A 15,880-nucleotide genomic window follows, 5' to 3' on the forward strand; every position below is an offset into this window, starting at 1 on the left:
TTTTTTTTTCCCGACGCAACTTTATTGACCCGTCGCAATCCACAAAGCTCGACGTAACGTAATTTCGCGCTATGCACGTTGGGAAAATGACGTCACGAGCATGCGCAGTACGGCCGGCGCGGGAGCGCGCCTAATTTAAATGGGAATCGCCCCCATTCAAATAGGAACGCCTTGCGCCGGCGGAATTTAAGTTACACAGCCCAAAATTTCTAGGTAAGTGCTTTGTGGATCGGGCACTTAGGTAGAATTTTTAAGGCAGTGTAACTTAAATGGAAAAAATTAAGTTAGGCACGATCTTTGTGGATTTGGCCCTTAATTTTTATTGTTTCACTTTAAGCATTATTAAAATCACTGCTCCTGAAAAAAGTTGTTTTAAAAACGTTTTTTTTTTTTACATTATTACATGTCCCATGGGGCAGTACTCTGGTCCCCATACACTTGTTATGGCAATAACTTGCATATAAGCCTTTAAAATTAGCACTTTTGATTTTTCATATTTGTGTCCCATAGACTTTAAATAGGGTTCAAATGTTCGCTCAAACGTTTTGCCTGTTCCCATGTTCTGGTGTAAACCGCACCGTGGGGTGTTCTGCTCATCCCTACGCTCCACTCACTACTCTAGGGACCTCTAGGTACTTATGCTGCCTACCCTTTATTACAAGGTGTAATAGATGGTACTCCTTATATGTAATAGATAGTACTCCTATAAATCTGGTTTTCACTTTAAAACTGGCAAAATACATAAAAGGAAGGCTGGACATACTAAATATCCTCTCTGTTTTAGATATGTGCATGGACATATGTTTCCATTGTCCATGCATACTCTGAATAAATAGCTTGTGAACGATCAGCATGGAAGGTCTAGAGTGATATGAAGGGGTTCAGTCAGGCTAAAAATGACCATCTAATATGGGCACCTTTACACTTTCAATGGGAGTATAATTTCTACCCTCAGATCCAGATCTATCAGGTGGTTGTATGTGTTTCCAGCAGAGAATAGGTCAAAATTGGTCCTCAAGCATCCGGTGAAATGATTATGAATGGAACAGGCTGTGTAGATACAGGTGAAGACATCAAAGATAACGGGAAAGCAAACAGAGCTTGAGAGTTTCTTTTATTTCAATCAGCTTGATGGAGAGGCATCTGAAATAAATGGAATAAGATAAACTCGGCATGTAGACAGAAATAAATGTAAATGACGTATGACTAAGAGATAACAGGGGTATAAAACTTAAGCTATGAGAGGGAGGTTCAGAAAGACTGCTGTGGGAAGAGTGGGCTCTCACGTCTTGTTACACACAATCACAATGGAATCAGAAGAATACAGAAAGAGAGGTAAGTCTCTTAGACCCTCATGCATGTGACCACATTGTAAATCACTTTACAAATTCAATTGTCTGTTTCCTATTTAAGGCTTATTTTAACATTTGCACTTTTTATGATGCACACAAAAATAATAATATAATAATAATAATAATAATAATAGAAAAGCAGAAATTTGGGGACTTTCACTGTACGATATGGACTAAAAAAAGAGGTTTATAAAATTATATAAATTTTTATTAAAAATGATCAATTAAAAAAATATATACCCACAAGGGCAGAGACATAACATGCTAAAACAGTTAGATAACTCTGACAAGAACTATAAAGAAGGTACATATATCAACCCACGATGAGGGATTCCATATTCGTCCCTTTCCAGTTCAAAACTCGACATGTTTCGCGTCAGACCGCTTCTTCGGGAGTATGGTTCAGAGAATGATTGTTCTATAAGAAATCAAACCTATATAAGCAATCTTCATATGACAAGACAAAATAGATACATTTTACATCTTTTTTTAATAAAAAAAATGTATATAATTTATATAATTTTATAAACCTCTTTTGTGAGTCCATATCATACCATGAAAGTCCAAAGCTGCCTCAAAATGTCTGCTTTTTTTTTAACTGATAGGAAGACGGTACATTATCATATATCCCTCTTTAATTCAGTAGTGATGAATAATTTATTTTAAAAAATATATAAACAAAAGTAGCAAAACTTGTAATAAAACATCACAACTCTATAAATAAACCCACACAGTAGGATTGATACTTTATATTATAACCACATGGTTCATTAAGTTGGAAAATAAAATTGTAAAATTTTGCATTTTACGGATAGATACACAAATCCATAATATAATGTAAGATGACATAATGCAACCACTATGACAGTGTGGAGAATAATCCTTCTTCCAAACAACTCCATGGTTAGCTTCCACCATCAGCAACATGGGATCATAGTATATAGAATCATAGTATTTATTTTGATTTTTTTGTTTCACTTGAATTTTATTAGAAATAATTGGAAAAATGGACACTTACATAAAGTAGTGCAAGAGCATTATTTGGATTTTTTAAATTGTGCTCTATTGAGCTTGGCATCACCCAGAGTTTCAGGTTGTGAGAATGAGTGCAACAGGTGACAATTTATTTTTTTATTTCAGGCTGTGAAAGTTCTGAGATTGACAATATAGGGTCCCAGGTACAAGGTGCATCTGCTCAAAATGTAACACTGTATATTGTACACAGCATAAAAAGAATATGTGTACATATTAGATCAGGAGACACTAATAACTATGATAATACATAACAGTAATTTAAATTGCTATTTAAATAGAGGACTAGTAACTTGGTCTTTTTAATAACTTAAGTACATAGTTCTATTATACATTTTCTCCCAACACTTCACATTATCTAATACTAAATACAACCTTCAAAAACATTGAGCCTTTAAAAAATGAGTAACAATGTAAAAATGTTGTATAATGCATGTTAATTGAACTGCAATGGATGCCGAATAGGCATATCTATGTATGAAATGAGAAAATAAAAATAAAGTGGATTTAAAAAAAAAAAAAAAAAGAGTAACAAAAGAAGGCAATATATTGTAGTGGGAAAAAAAAAGCTAAAAAAATAAAAGGCACCACAGATTGTAAAGCAACAACATTATACAATATGGAACTTCTGTGCTGTGTATACTGGAGGAAAGTTTAGAGACAATGTGCCAGATCCACAAACGAATTACGCCGGCATATATATGGATACGCCGCGTAATTTTTAAAATGCCCCGTCGTATCTGTGTTTTGTATCCACAAAACAAGATACGACTGAATCTGGGCTCGATCCGACAGGCGTACGTCTTAGTACGCCGTCGGATCGTAGGTGCATATTTACGCTGGCCGCTAGGTGGCGTTTCCGTTGAATTCCGCGTTGAGTATGCAAATTAGCTAGATACGGTGATCCACGAACGTACGTCCGGCCGGCGCATTTTTCTACGTCTTTCTGTAAGGCTTTTTTCGGTGTATAGTTACCCCTGCTATATGAGGCGTATCCTATGTTAAGTATGGCCATCGTTCCCGCGTCGAATTTTGAAAATGTTACGTCGTTTGCGTAAGTCGTTCGCGAATAGGGCTTTGCGTAGAATGACGTCACCGTCGTATGCATTGGCTTGTTCCAGTTTAATTTCAAGCATGAGCACTGGGATACCCCCACGGATGGAGCGTGCGCAGTTGAAAAAAAACGTCATTTACGTCGGGTCAAGACGTATTTACATAAAACACGCCCCCATCACATCCATTTGAATTGCGCGCCCTTACGCCGCCTAAGTTACGCTACGCCACCATAACTTACGGCGGAAATTCTTTCAGGATACAAAAAAAAAATCTAAGTTACGGCGGCGTAGCGTATCAGAGATACGCTACGCCGGATGGAGGAATGCACCGCGCTACGTGGATCTGCCCCAATGTTTTTTCTTCCAAAGACATTAGAGTTCACTCATACAAGATCAATGTCTGTTTATCAGTCAGTAAAAATGTATTATGTAAGCCGCTTCAAGTCTATATTTTATACATGTGTCTAGGTAAAGAGTTGGTTGATTACATCTGCCATTATCTCAGCACTGTGAGGGAAAGACGTGTAAGCCCAGATGTCCAGCCTGGTTATATGAGAGCCCTGCTGCCCGACAGTGCTCCGGTGGAGTCAGAGAGCTGGGACAACATTTTCAGGGACATTGAGGAAATCATCATGCCTGGGGTAATGTAGACTGATAAAAAGCCAACTATATTCAAATATCTCCTAGATGAATTACATTACATACCCTTACTGAATAAAACATTGACATCATCAAATGTATGATTGGGTGAAAAATGTTTGGAATATTTGTCCATTTTGATTTTGCTTTCTAATCCACAAGAAAATGTCTGATCAGTTGAATGCAACTAAATGCGGGGAATTTGCTGAAATGCAAGTATGGAAAATATTTAAGGGTAACGGCAAACACACCCGAAGTTATGAAAATATATGAACAATACAAAGTTCACACTAGTATATACCATATATAGTGTATATTACTTGTCAGAACATCAACCTATCATCAGTCTAAGCTAAAATAGATTTTTCAGTGGCTCTCTACATTTCTAGTTTATCCCTGTGCCTGCTTGAACAGACCTACCTGGTAGACAGGTAGCCATCATCAGTGTGCCTTCCCTGAAAGGTCATCATCTGCTCTGTGTAACAATTGTTTGCCTGATGTGACAATGATTTATTTATATAGTCAGAACGGGATGACAATTATTTGAATTAGCCATGTTGCCATCAGCTCTGTTTAGTAAAAATGTTCAGTGTCAGGCTTGATAACCTGGCAAGTATTATTTTTTAACATCAAGCTTGAGCACCTGGTAAGTATAAGGCTGGGTTTACACTAGTGTGAATTGGATGCCGTTTTTCCGCATCCAATTCGCATGTCAGGAGACTGTGACCGGCTCTCAATGGAGCCAGTGCACACAGCTCCGGGACGGCTGCGGAGCGGCTTGCAGAAGAGTTCCGTGTGTCTTCTGGTCCATTTCAGGTCCAAATCCAACCAAAAATTAAGGCCTGATTCATCCCTAAAACGGAGAACACAGACTGGATCTCTGCTATGAGCCGCTCCGCACAGCAGTATGAACCCAGCCTAACTTTTTAGTGTTGGACCTGAGGTCTAGTGATTAAAAAATTTCGTACATTTGTCCATTTTTTTCCCTAAACAATTGTGAAAAAAAAAGCAGGAGGCATATAACCTCCTTAAGTATAATGTATGAGAGTAGTTAAAGATGTCTTATGCCGCATACACACGACCATTTTTAATGGTTTAAAAAAAACAATGTTTTTTTCGACCTGATTCTTGTCAAGCCTGCCTTGCCTACACACGATCGTGAAAAAAAAAAGCTTGAGCAAAGCGCGGTGACGTACAACACGTACGACGGCATTATAAAGGGGGAAGTACCATTTGGATGGCCCCACCCTTTGGGCTGCTTTTGCTGATTTCGTGTTAGTAAAAGTTTGGTGAGAGACGATTTGCACTTTTCAGTCTTCGTGCTTTTCAGTCTGTTACAGCGTGACGAATGTTCTATCTCCATTACGAACGCTAGTTTTACCAGAACGAGCGCTCCCGTCTCATGCTAGTGTTCAGGGTGGCTTTGAAAATCCTTTGTGGATATTCCCCAATTTTGAACTACATTGACAATTTTTTCTCAAGCGTACCACTTTTTATAAATCTGTTTCTAAAAAAAATACTATGGCTTGTGGTAAAATGCAACCAAATTAAAGATTTTTTTTTTTCACAAACCTTTTGAATATGAGAGGAGAGGGATGTTGGCAAGTCTGTGAAGCCAGGAACCCTTGGATAAAAGATGAGATACAAAAAAAAAAAAAACACTGCAACCAAGAGTACATTCTGCATATAGAAAGGGTACATTTTAATTATCAGGTCTCTCAAAAACACACATTGCCCATGGGACTTTAAAAGAGTTGCACCAAAAACAAATCAATACATCTTTAAAATAATCCAATTTTTATTTGCATACATGATTAAAGTCACAATCTTGCAGGATATCAACTTATCACATTTTTATGTATATACGTTATCACACAACCATCTGTTATTTTTGGATGTATTCTGTGCAATTTTAATGTGATTTTAATTCTATTAAAGATGTATTTGTTTTTGGTGTAACTCTTTTAAAGTCCCATGGGCAATGTGTGTTTTTTAGAGTTTATATATATATATATATATATATATATATATATATATGACTGAGCTGCATTCATATCCATGGTAATGCTGGCCTTTTGTACTTTGTGTTCAAATTACCAGATGAGGAGGCCCTACCCGGGAGCTCATAGATCAAGGCACTGATGTGCTCTTGATCTATATAACAATCCATTTATGTCAATTGGCCATGATCAATTCACATATCATTTACAATCTACAGGAAGGTCTGTCTCCTTCCCAACTAATTTTGGCAATCAACATACCGCTTTTTTGACTTTTCATTTCTCTGATGTATAGAGAGCACTATTTGAGAAAAAAATTCTCATGTATGTGGTATCAAAGTATATTTTGGGATTGTGATTCTGCATATGCCCATACTGTGTGTAAAAAAAATAACTTGTTAAAATGAGAAATTTGTGAAAAAAAAATATATATTTTAATTTATTTTTATAATTCTCTAAAAACTTTTGACAAATATCGAGATCTTTAAAAGGCTCATCATAGCTTTTAATAAATACCTTGTGATGCCTGCCTACAAAAAATGGTCTGATAGACAGTCTGATTTTTCGGCATGAAAAAAACGTTGTTTTAAAACAAATTCATTTAAAATGATTGTGTGTGGGCTTCACATAATTTTTCGGGTTCTGAAAAACGATAAAACATTTTTTTGAACATGCTGCATTTTTTAACGACGTTTTAAACAATGTAGTTTTTCGGGTTATAAAAAATGATCGTGGGTGGGCTAAAAACCCACACATGCTCAGAAGCAAGTTATGAGATGGGAGTGCTTGTTCTGGTAAAACTACCGTTCATAATGGAGTAAGCACATTCATCACGCTGTAACAGACAAAAAAGCGCAAATCGTCTTTTACTAACACGGAATCAGCGAAAGCTGCCCAAAGGGTGGCGTCATCCGAATGGAACTTCCCCTTTATGGTGCCGTTGTATGTGTTGTACGTCACCATGCTTTGCTAGAGCATTTTTTAAAAGTGTGTGGGCAACGTCGTTTTAATGATGAAGTTGGAAAAACTTTGTTTTTTCTACATGCCGAAAAAAGGATCGTGTGTACGCGGCATGAGTCTTGCAAATAGATACATCATTTAGGCCTCTTGAAAGCTCAAAGGTGCTCCTTTGCATTTAGTCAGCTCAAAAGTCTCACACTTGTGCTATCACTATATTCAATAGATAATATGAGAGTGTAGCATCCAAAAGCAAACTCAAAATAGCAGATCATTCAGATCTTTCACATAAATGAAAGTCACTTGGCTAGAAAAAAAAGTTCATTAAAAAAGATAATTAGAACAAAAGCAATCCATGGCAGAGGCCACCATTCCAGTGAGAAAGATGTAGAGCAATTCTGTCCAACCAAATGATCCGCCACCAACAGAAAGATTGCAAACTCATCGGACTTAATGGCTGCTGTTACAGCAGCATGGCAACCTCAAAGACATATGGAAATCCCTCTGGAGATATCGCAGTGGATCACTTCTGTCAAGAGTTCAAATCAGGATCCAAGTGAAAAATAAATAAGCTCACCCAAAGCCCAGAAGAAGTCTCATTGTGTAGTAGGTTTATTCCATGGATAAAAGATGCATAGCAAATACATTAAAAACTTTAAAAACTCACATGGGCAGCTGCTGGCGACCTGGAATTGCTCAGCAGCAAGACACAGTGCCTAATATTTTTTCCAATGCGTTTCGTCCTAAGGGACGTTGTCAAGGGTTCAGTTATTGGACGCAATTGCATCAGTTCAGGATACTTGGCACTGACGTCTTGCTGCTAAACTTATTTATTCCCAAGTGAATCCTGATGTGAACCCATGGTGGAAGTGATCCACAACGATATCTCCAGTGGGATTTCCATAAGTGTTTGAGGTTCCCATGCTGCTGTAATGGCAGCTGTTAAGTTTGCAATCTTTCTGTGGGTGGCGGTTCATTTGGTTGGACACGATTGCTGTACATCTTTGTCACAGGAGTGGTGGCCTCTACCATGGATTACTTTTGTTCTAATGAACTATTTAGTATGCACAATTTTTTCTAATCAAGTGACTTTCTAATCCGTGTTCTAAATGATCTGCTGTTTTGAGTTAGTTTTTGGGCGCTACACTCTCATATTATCTACGTTATAAGTTGGCTATAATACTTATGTGTTAGCTGCCTTGGTTGCATAACACACAGCACAGAATTCTTATATTTTATTAATCCCTATATTCAGGACGAGTAGTATTAGTAGTAGGATGCATTTCTCTGTGTTGTGCTAAAGCCAGCAATTGACATTTTGAAACCATGTATGGGCAGGATGAATGTTCCAAGTTGATCTATAGATCAACTTCTGCACAACCAGCATGCCGGGTCTTACATGCGATCATTGCAAGGCGATCAGCCACTTGCAATAATCACTGTTTTCTCCCAGTGAAGACGGCCCCCCCCCCCCACTGGGAGAACACAATGGCTCAGAGTGGACTCCCCTGTCAATGCTGTCTGTGTTGATGGGAGAATCAAGCTATTTTGTTTCCAAGTTGCAGAAAATAAATTTGCTCTGTCTGTGGCCTTCGTAAGAATTCCCAAGCTAGGTGTGTAAAATAAATCAAAAGAAGTCTGATGGTTTACAGAACTCAGTGAGTCGTCACAGTAATGATTAAAGCCAGCTCAAACAGGGGGGGCGAAATGTCAGATGACATCGGCCGGTTCAATAGAAACCTGCCAACATTTGACCCGTTTGTATTGCAATCGGTCTGACAAAAGCCAGCCGGCTTCTGAAGAAGGGATATGACCGAAAAAGGTCTGCTGATCGGCTCCCAATCCGTGCTCTCAGCCAATGGCTGACAGCACTGGACTGGAGTGTTCTGGCGGGGGTGTGCCCTTGTCAGAACACAATAGCACAGCAGGGGGAATTGCTGTACTAACATTGCATGGTTAGTACAGTGGCTCCCCCTGAGCTGTCAATTTTTTTTTCTTTCAGCCCTGCTGGGTTGAACAAAAAAAACTACTAGTGTGTACTAGGCTTTAATCTTGGGTTTCAAGAGTCTCAAACCAATTATGTCTGCTATGATGTCTATTTTACTAGCCTATAGTTACTTGTGATTTTGTTCCTATGTATTGAAGTTTTATTACAGGAAATATCATGATTTCTACTTAACTTTCCTATATCTGTAAATCTAGTGATTATCATTTTGACATGCAGTTTTCACTAAAGATTGCCTCTGCTTACACCTTCTTCATCATATGCTCAGTTTATATTGCTAAGGTTTGTAAAATGTTTTATTTAGCCTTTCATTAGTGGGACAAATGCAGTTTGTTTTGTCTCTATTATAAACCATACTATTACACAAACCTATCGCTGAAAACAACTCCCAAAAGTTGAATGACTAAAATTTAAATTGGGAACCTTTAGTAAATCAACCCCAATGGGTTTCTGTTTGTATACTGGCCCATCCATTGTTCCATCTATTGATTAACCTCCATTATTTGTCCACGTAGGTTGTCCATTGGCAGAGTCCTCATATGCATGCTTATTTCCCAGCACTAACATCTTGGCCTTCCTTGTTAGGAGACATGTTGGCAGATGCCATAAACTGCTTAGGATTTACATGGGTAAGTTGTACTTCTACTTTTCACCACCATAACACCAACTCATATCAATGAATGTGCTTGTCCTGACACAATGTTGGCTTGATTTATTACAGCCTACGTCTATTGGTTATTATTTATTTATTTGAGCTCATCTGATGTTGATGCATGACACAGGTTTACATACAGACAATGAACAGTGGTGCCGATATATGAAGAAGAAAACTTTTTTTTAGCTTTACTGCAGAGACAATACTGTACTATTGGGGTCTTTGTTTCTTTGCATGTCTGCACCTCCTGATACTGTGGATATCTGCTCTGGTCTGACCATCGCCCGGTGTATGTGGAGGCTTCTGGTGGGAGACGCTCAGGACATCTGCACATCCTTCTATGGCAGTGATGGCGAACCTTGGCACCCCAGATGTTTTGGAACTACATTTCCCACGATGCTCATGCACTCTGCAGTGTAGTTGAGCATCATGGGAAACATAATTCCAAAACATCTGGGGTGACAATTTTCGCCATCACTGTTCTATGGGATCATTAATTCAACAAGTGCTTTGTGACCCCCCTAAATAAGGGTGGTCGCTGGCTTTCCGGTATGCCTTTTACCTCACTGTGGTGATGGGTATCACACAGTCAAGCATTTGATCCAGGCTCTATATCTCACGTGGGATCTTTTTCATTAAACTCCAGCCATTTAATGAACTTTTTTTACATTTGCACTGTTGAATGACTTATTATTTGGCACTTTATATGCTATTACGTTTTATAATACCAGTACAATGTGTGTTTTTTGTATTATGTTGGTCACATGTATAATCAGTATTACACAGTAATTACAACCACGAGTGAGACTCTTACTATAATTTGGTTAGTGATAAAGAGGGCCCTTTAAAGTGATTAAATATATATAAGCACTCGTAAATTATTAAACTATAAATATAACAAAATAAATAAATATATATAGAAAAAAATCAAAATTTTCACCTCAAGTGAATCAAGTATAGTGCTACACAATTAGTGATAACAAATCTATAAAATAGATCAATAAACACATTAATATAATAAATGTCCAAATACACAAGAAATTATATATATATATATATATATATATATATATATATATATATATATATATATATAGTCCCAATAGTAGAAAAAATCCCAAATGAAGTGATTTAATTCCAAAGTCCATTCACCAACAAAAAATTAAGGTTCTTGCTGTAATGTAATTAATTAGCCAGGAAGTGCAAACTTGTTCCTTCACCACAACCTAGGATACGACACCCAAAGTGCACAGAAGGGGAATGTGCTTACCAGACTCAATAGATCTTTTTGATTAGAAAAAGATCACATGCGCTTAGCAGGGGCGTGCCTGCACACTTAGCCAGAGATGTGGGTTAATGACTCAAAGCCTCCGTTTCAGAGATGGAACATGAAACAAAAGACCAAAACTTCCATAGTGCAAACCATTTAATATAAGGATTAAAACATGACAAGAAAAACGGGGGCCAAATGTCCGCTTACATTAAAAACTGGGGCTGCAGACTCGTAGGAATAACACTGATTTAGTTCCTCCACTTCTGCGGTGGCGTGCGTTCCACCAGCCCGAAGCTCCAGCCAGATCACAGGATGGGACGTAAGGGGTACACGTGACCAGGCTACGCCGCCGACGTACGTTTTGTGGATTAACGTCTTCAGGGGGCGTGCCTGGTCACTGGGGGTCACGTGATTTAAAATCTAGCAATAGGGAGGAGAATTTGCTTGGACCAATAGTATGCCTAATCAGGCTGCAGCCACATCGCCGACCTGTGCAGTCAGCCAGACAAAACGGGCAAACAAATACATTGCTCATTATTTAACCCTCTATTGGTAAAATGACATCTATAGTAAGATACATTTGATTCCTCACTAAATAAAACATTCATTAACTAGCAGTATTGTTGGAAAAGACCCTGAAACCAACCATTATTTAAAAACTCCCATAATACTAAAATAAATAAATGGGCGCCCTCACTTGCCTTTCTCATCCACTAGATGGAGTACATCAATTGGACTCCATTTAAGATCGAGCCAAAAATCTCCATTGGGAATAAGAAATATAAATAATAAAAAATATATACGGTACAGACCAAAAGTTTGGAAACACCTTCTCATTCAAAGAGTTTTCTTTATTTTCATGACTATGAAAATTGTAGATTCACACTGAAGGCATCAAAACTATGAATTAACACATGTGGAATTATACATCGCAAAAAAGTGTGAAACTACTGAAAATATATTTCATATTCTAGGTTCTTCAAAGTAGCCACCTTTTGCAGCAGACACATCTCTAGAACTGACAGGGAGGGCGCGGGACAAGCGCCATCAGATTACATGAAGAGAATCTCCTGTTTACTCAGCAGCGTCTGTATTGGAAGTCCCATCTCCTGGGATGCCATTGGACGACTGTTCTGTCTATCATAGGAGGCGGGACTTTGTATTAAAGCGTCCACAGAGTAAACAAGAGATTCTCCTGTTTGTAATCTGTCGGCACTCGTCCCACCCCCCTCCCTCTGCCCTCTGAGGCTGCAGATGGGCATTAATCAGAGTGCACTGATGACAATGGTGCGGCTGCATTTGTGTCAATGGTGAGGCTGCATTTGTGGCAATGGTAAGGCTGCATTCATGCAAAGGTAAGCCTATGCGTGTTATACACCGCAAAATACGGTATATCCAAATAACACGCCCAAGCTCATCCTTGGTCCTGAGCAGCGCTCTGGGATTCGTTGGGGGCCACAAAAGAAATATATACAGTATATCCAAATAACCCGCCCAAGCTCATCTCTTCACCACACACAGCCACAAAGGCAAGAGAATTCTTGTTGAGCAGTGTATTAGTGCTTGGACAAACACACTTAGGCCGAATTTTAATGGTTCAAAGAATGTCAGGCAAAATAGTCGGCCCTCACGCATGTTCACTTCATCAAATCTGGCCCTCTTTGAACAAAGTTTGGACACCCCTGCTATAGATTGTTGCAGGATCATTAAAATGTATGACTTGCTTTTTCCCTAAAATCTTATGTTGGATTTATATTATAGAAAAACAATGAGATATGTAATGTTTTTTCCCCATACCCCATGATCAGGCCTCCAGTCCAGCTTGTACAGAATTAGAAATGAATGTAATGGATTGGTTGGCAAAAATGCTCGGGCTTCCTTGCCATTTTCTACACCATTATCCCGAGAGTAAAGGAGGAGGAGTGCTGCAAGTAAGTTCCATTTAAATGTACTTTTATATGATCAGACATCATCATAGAACACGTTTACTTGATTTAGATATTTTCTATATTTTCTAGCCAGTGAGTGCATGTTAGAATACAACAAACAGCAGCAGATATATAATGAGAAATTAAGATATTGATCCGTAGATTACTGCCCATCATACAAATTGCCAGCTTGTGGCCACTATGCGGACCACACATACAGAATAAAGCAGATTTACTGACAATGTAAAAATGTATTTTGTAAAATCTGCATACAAAAAGATCTTTACACAAGTCCCATTTGAAACATGAGATGTAATTTAGTAATGGCTATCTAAATCATTGGTACACGATTGTAAATAAATTTAAGGGAATTAATTATTTTTAAAGCAGTGATATGGCTTTACTGCACCTCTATTGTTGCTTTAAAAAAGCATGATACATTTATAAACCACAGTGTTGTCCTTTAACCACTTAACCCCCGGACCATATTGCTGCCCAAAGACCAGAGCACTTTTTGTGATTCGGGACTGTGTCGATTTAACTGACAATTGCGCGGTCGTGCGACGTGGCTCCCAAACAAAATTGGCGTCCTTTTTTTCCCACAAATAGAGTTTTTTTTTGGTGGTATTTGATCACCTCTGCGTTTAGTTTTTTTGCGCTATAAACAAAAATAGAGCGACAATTTTGAAAAACAATTATATTTTTTACTTTTTGCTATAATAAATATACCCCAAAAATATATAAAAAAACATGGGGGGGGGAGGGGTTAAGTATGTTCCCTGGGTGTGTTCTTACTGTGGGGGGGGGGGGGTGGCCTCACTAGGGGAAACACTGATCTTCTGTTCATACATTGTATGAACAGAGGATCAACATCAGCAACAGAGGATCAGCATTTCCCCCCCTGACAGGACCGGGAGCTGTGTGTTTACACACACAGCTCCCGGTCCCCGCTCTGTAACGAGCAATCGCACGGGAGTCACGGACGAGCAGGGGGCGCGCGCCTCCGGCGGCGCACACGCGCCCCTAGTGGCCGCAAAGAGAGCCGACGTAATATGACGGGCTCTCGCCCAGGAGAGCCGACCTGCCGCCGTAGAATGACGGCGGCTGGTCGGCAAGTAGTTAACAATGAGCTTTCTGCTTCACTTGCTCCAGGACCCTGAAGCAAGCTCAGCACCATTCCATTTCATAATTGGAAAAAAAGTATTGTCAAATTCATGTGACTGGCCTGTTCCCATCCAACATTCCAGTGGACACTGCAGGCACCACACAACCGCTTGCATTTTATGAATGACGTAAAATGCAGGCACTGTTTGATCCCCAATATAAATAGACTGCTAAATGTATATAACCTGGCAAATTAAGGCATTGCCACTTCTGTGTATATTGTTCACAAGCTAAATCCCAGCTTGGCTTTCTACATATCTCAGAGACTCCAAAATTTCACGTCCAGTTGCCATAGCCATTACAGTCCAAATTCTGGTTTCACATTCTACCAATGGATTCTCCATAATGCAGTATAGCCAATAGATAATGACAGCTATATTATGGCCTTGTGGGAAGAAGCAGAGACACAAATTGCTGTAGGGAAATCTCACAGTCAGTTGTTGAGGGAACCCGGCAACTCATTCAACCCACCAGATATGGGCTTTGGGCTTGTGTTGATGGCATCACTTTGGCATAAATTTGAGACTCTTCTTAGATGTCCTGCAGTTGATCTTCTTTTGACCTGCATTTCACCTACTTCAAACATGTTTTGCATTCCAATTGACTTGGAAATGCTAAACCCATTCAAAACAAACCCATTTAACTCCACTTTCATGGAAAAAAACATAGCATATAAAAAATAATAATATAGCGTATTACAATTGCAACACAAATTATATTGTAATTGAATGTTATTAGAAATGACATTTCCTTTTCAATCTGCAGCTCTGTAATTTTCTGTAAAGTGCAATGCAATATGGCTACCTGGAGGTGTTCTGTACACAGAATGTGCACAGAACGCCCCCCAGAAACACAATTTCCTGCTTGTGTGATTGGCTCACTGATTTGCCCAGAAGTCTACAGTAAGATACAAGTCAGATTTTTGGTACCCCTGGAACAAAATACATTTTTTGGTAAGATACTCCCAATAGGAAATATGTCTAAAGGGATGCAGACCCTACATATTTTCTCATTAGATCCTACAGCTGCAGCAGCTGGTTGATAATTATGAAACCACTCCCATTAGACTCACTGGGCACAGAGGAATAGGAATTTTACCAGAATAACAAAAGGTAGGCATCTGCAAAAAAGTTTGTTAAAATTCTTGTAATATACATAGATCATCCATAGCCAGAGGTGAATGTTTTTTACTCAACAAAAGTGGAGATACGCTTTAAAACTTTAACACAGTCCCTAAATGTTATGTTATGCCACATCTGTTTTTCTTTATACTGAAATATTTTTTCTCATTGTTAGAGCACTGTAAGCGAGTCAACACTGATAGCTTTATTGGCTGCCAGAAAAGATAAAATCATGCAAATGAAAATCTCTGAGCCCGATTCTGATGACTCAAGCCTGAACTCCCGGCTCATTGCTTATGCATCTAATCAGGTAATACAAAGGTTGCCAAGACAGTTATGTATAAATTCCCAACACAGCCTGCTGTATCTCTGGAATTAAGTCAACCATCCAAGTCCAATGTTAGTACAGCGATCTCTCTTGCTCTTCTATTGTGTTCTGACAGCGAGACACCCATTATATAATTAGATAATGCACTTTGCATACTTTCACTTGTTTACTGCTCCTTTGTCATTTGTTATTGCATTGCCAGAAAAAGGTCAGCACAGGCAAAGAACGGTCAGTAACAATGATGACTACTAGGGTTGTCCCGATACCACTTTTTTAAGACCGAGTACAAGTACCGATACTTTTTTTCAAGTACTCGCCGATACCGAATACCGATACTTTTTTTTAATCTCATGTGACAGCGGCACATGTGT

General features: G+C 38.8%; 1 protein-coding gene across 1 annotated transcript in view; it reads left to right on the top strand.

The window, feature by feature from the left end:
* The first annotated feature begins 751 nt into the window (after positions 1 to 751).
* HDC (histidine decarboxylase) overlaps positions 752 to 15,880 on the top strand; it is a 38,361-nt gene continuing 23,232 nt past the window's right edge. The window contains exons 1-5 of the mRNA XM_040342579.1: positions 752 to 1,335; positions 3,908 to 4,080; positions 9,556 to 9,669; positions 12,777 to 12,899; positions 15,357 to 15,491. Of these exons, the coding sequence (XP_040198513.1) occupies positions 1,239 to 1,335; positions 3,908 to 4,080; positions 9,556 to 9,669; positions 12,777 to 12,899; positions 15,357 to 15,491 (642 nt within the window). The 5' untranslated portion in view covers positions 752 to 1,238. The remainder of the gene's footprint in view (positions 1,336 to 3,907; positions 4,081 to 9,555; positions 9,670 to 12,776; positions 12,900 to 15,356; positions 15,492 to 15,880) is intronic.

The sequence above is a fragment of the Rana temporaria genome, chromosome 3 (genome assembly GCF_905171775.1).
Source record: "Rana temporaria chromosome 3, aRanTem1.1, whole genome shotgun sequence".
Lineage (NCBI taxonomy): Eukaryota > Metazoa > Chordata > Amphibia > Anura > Ranidae > Rana > Rana temporaria.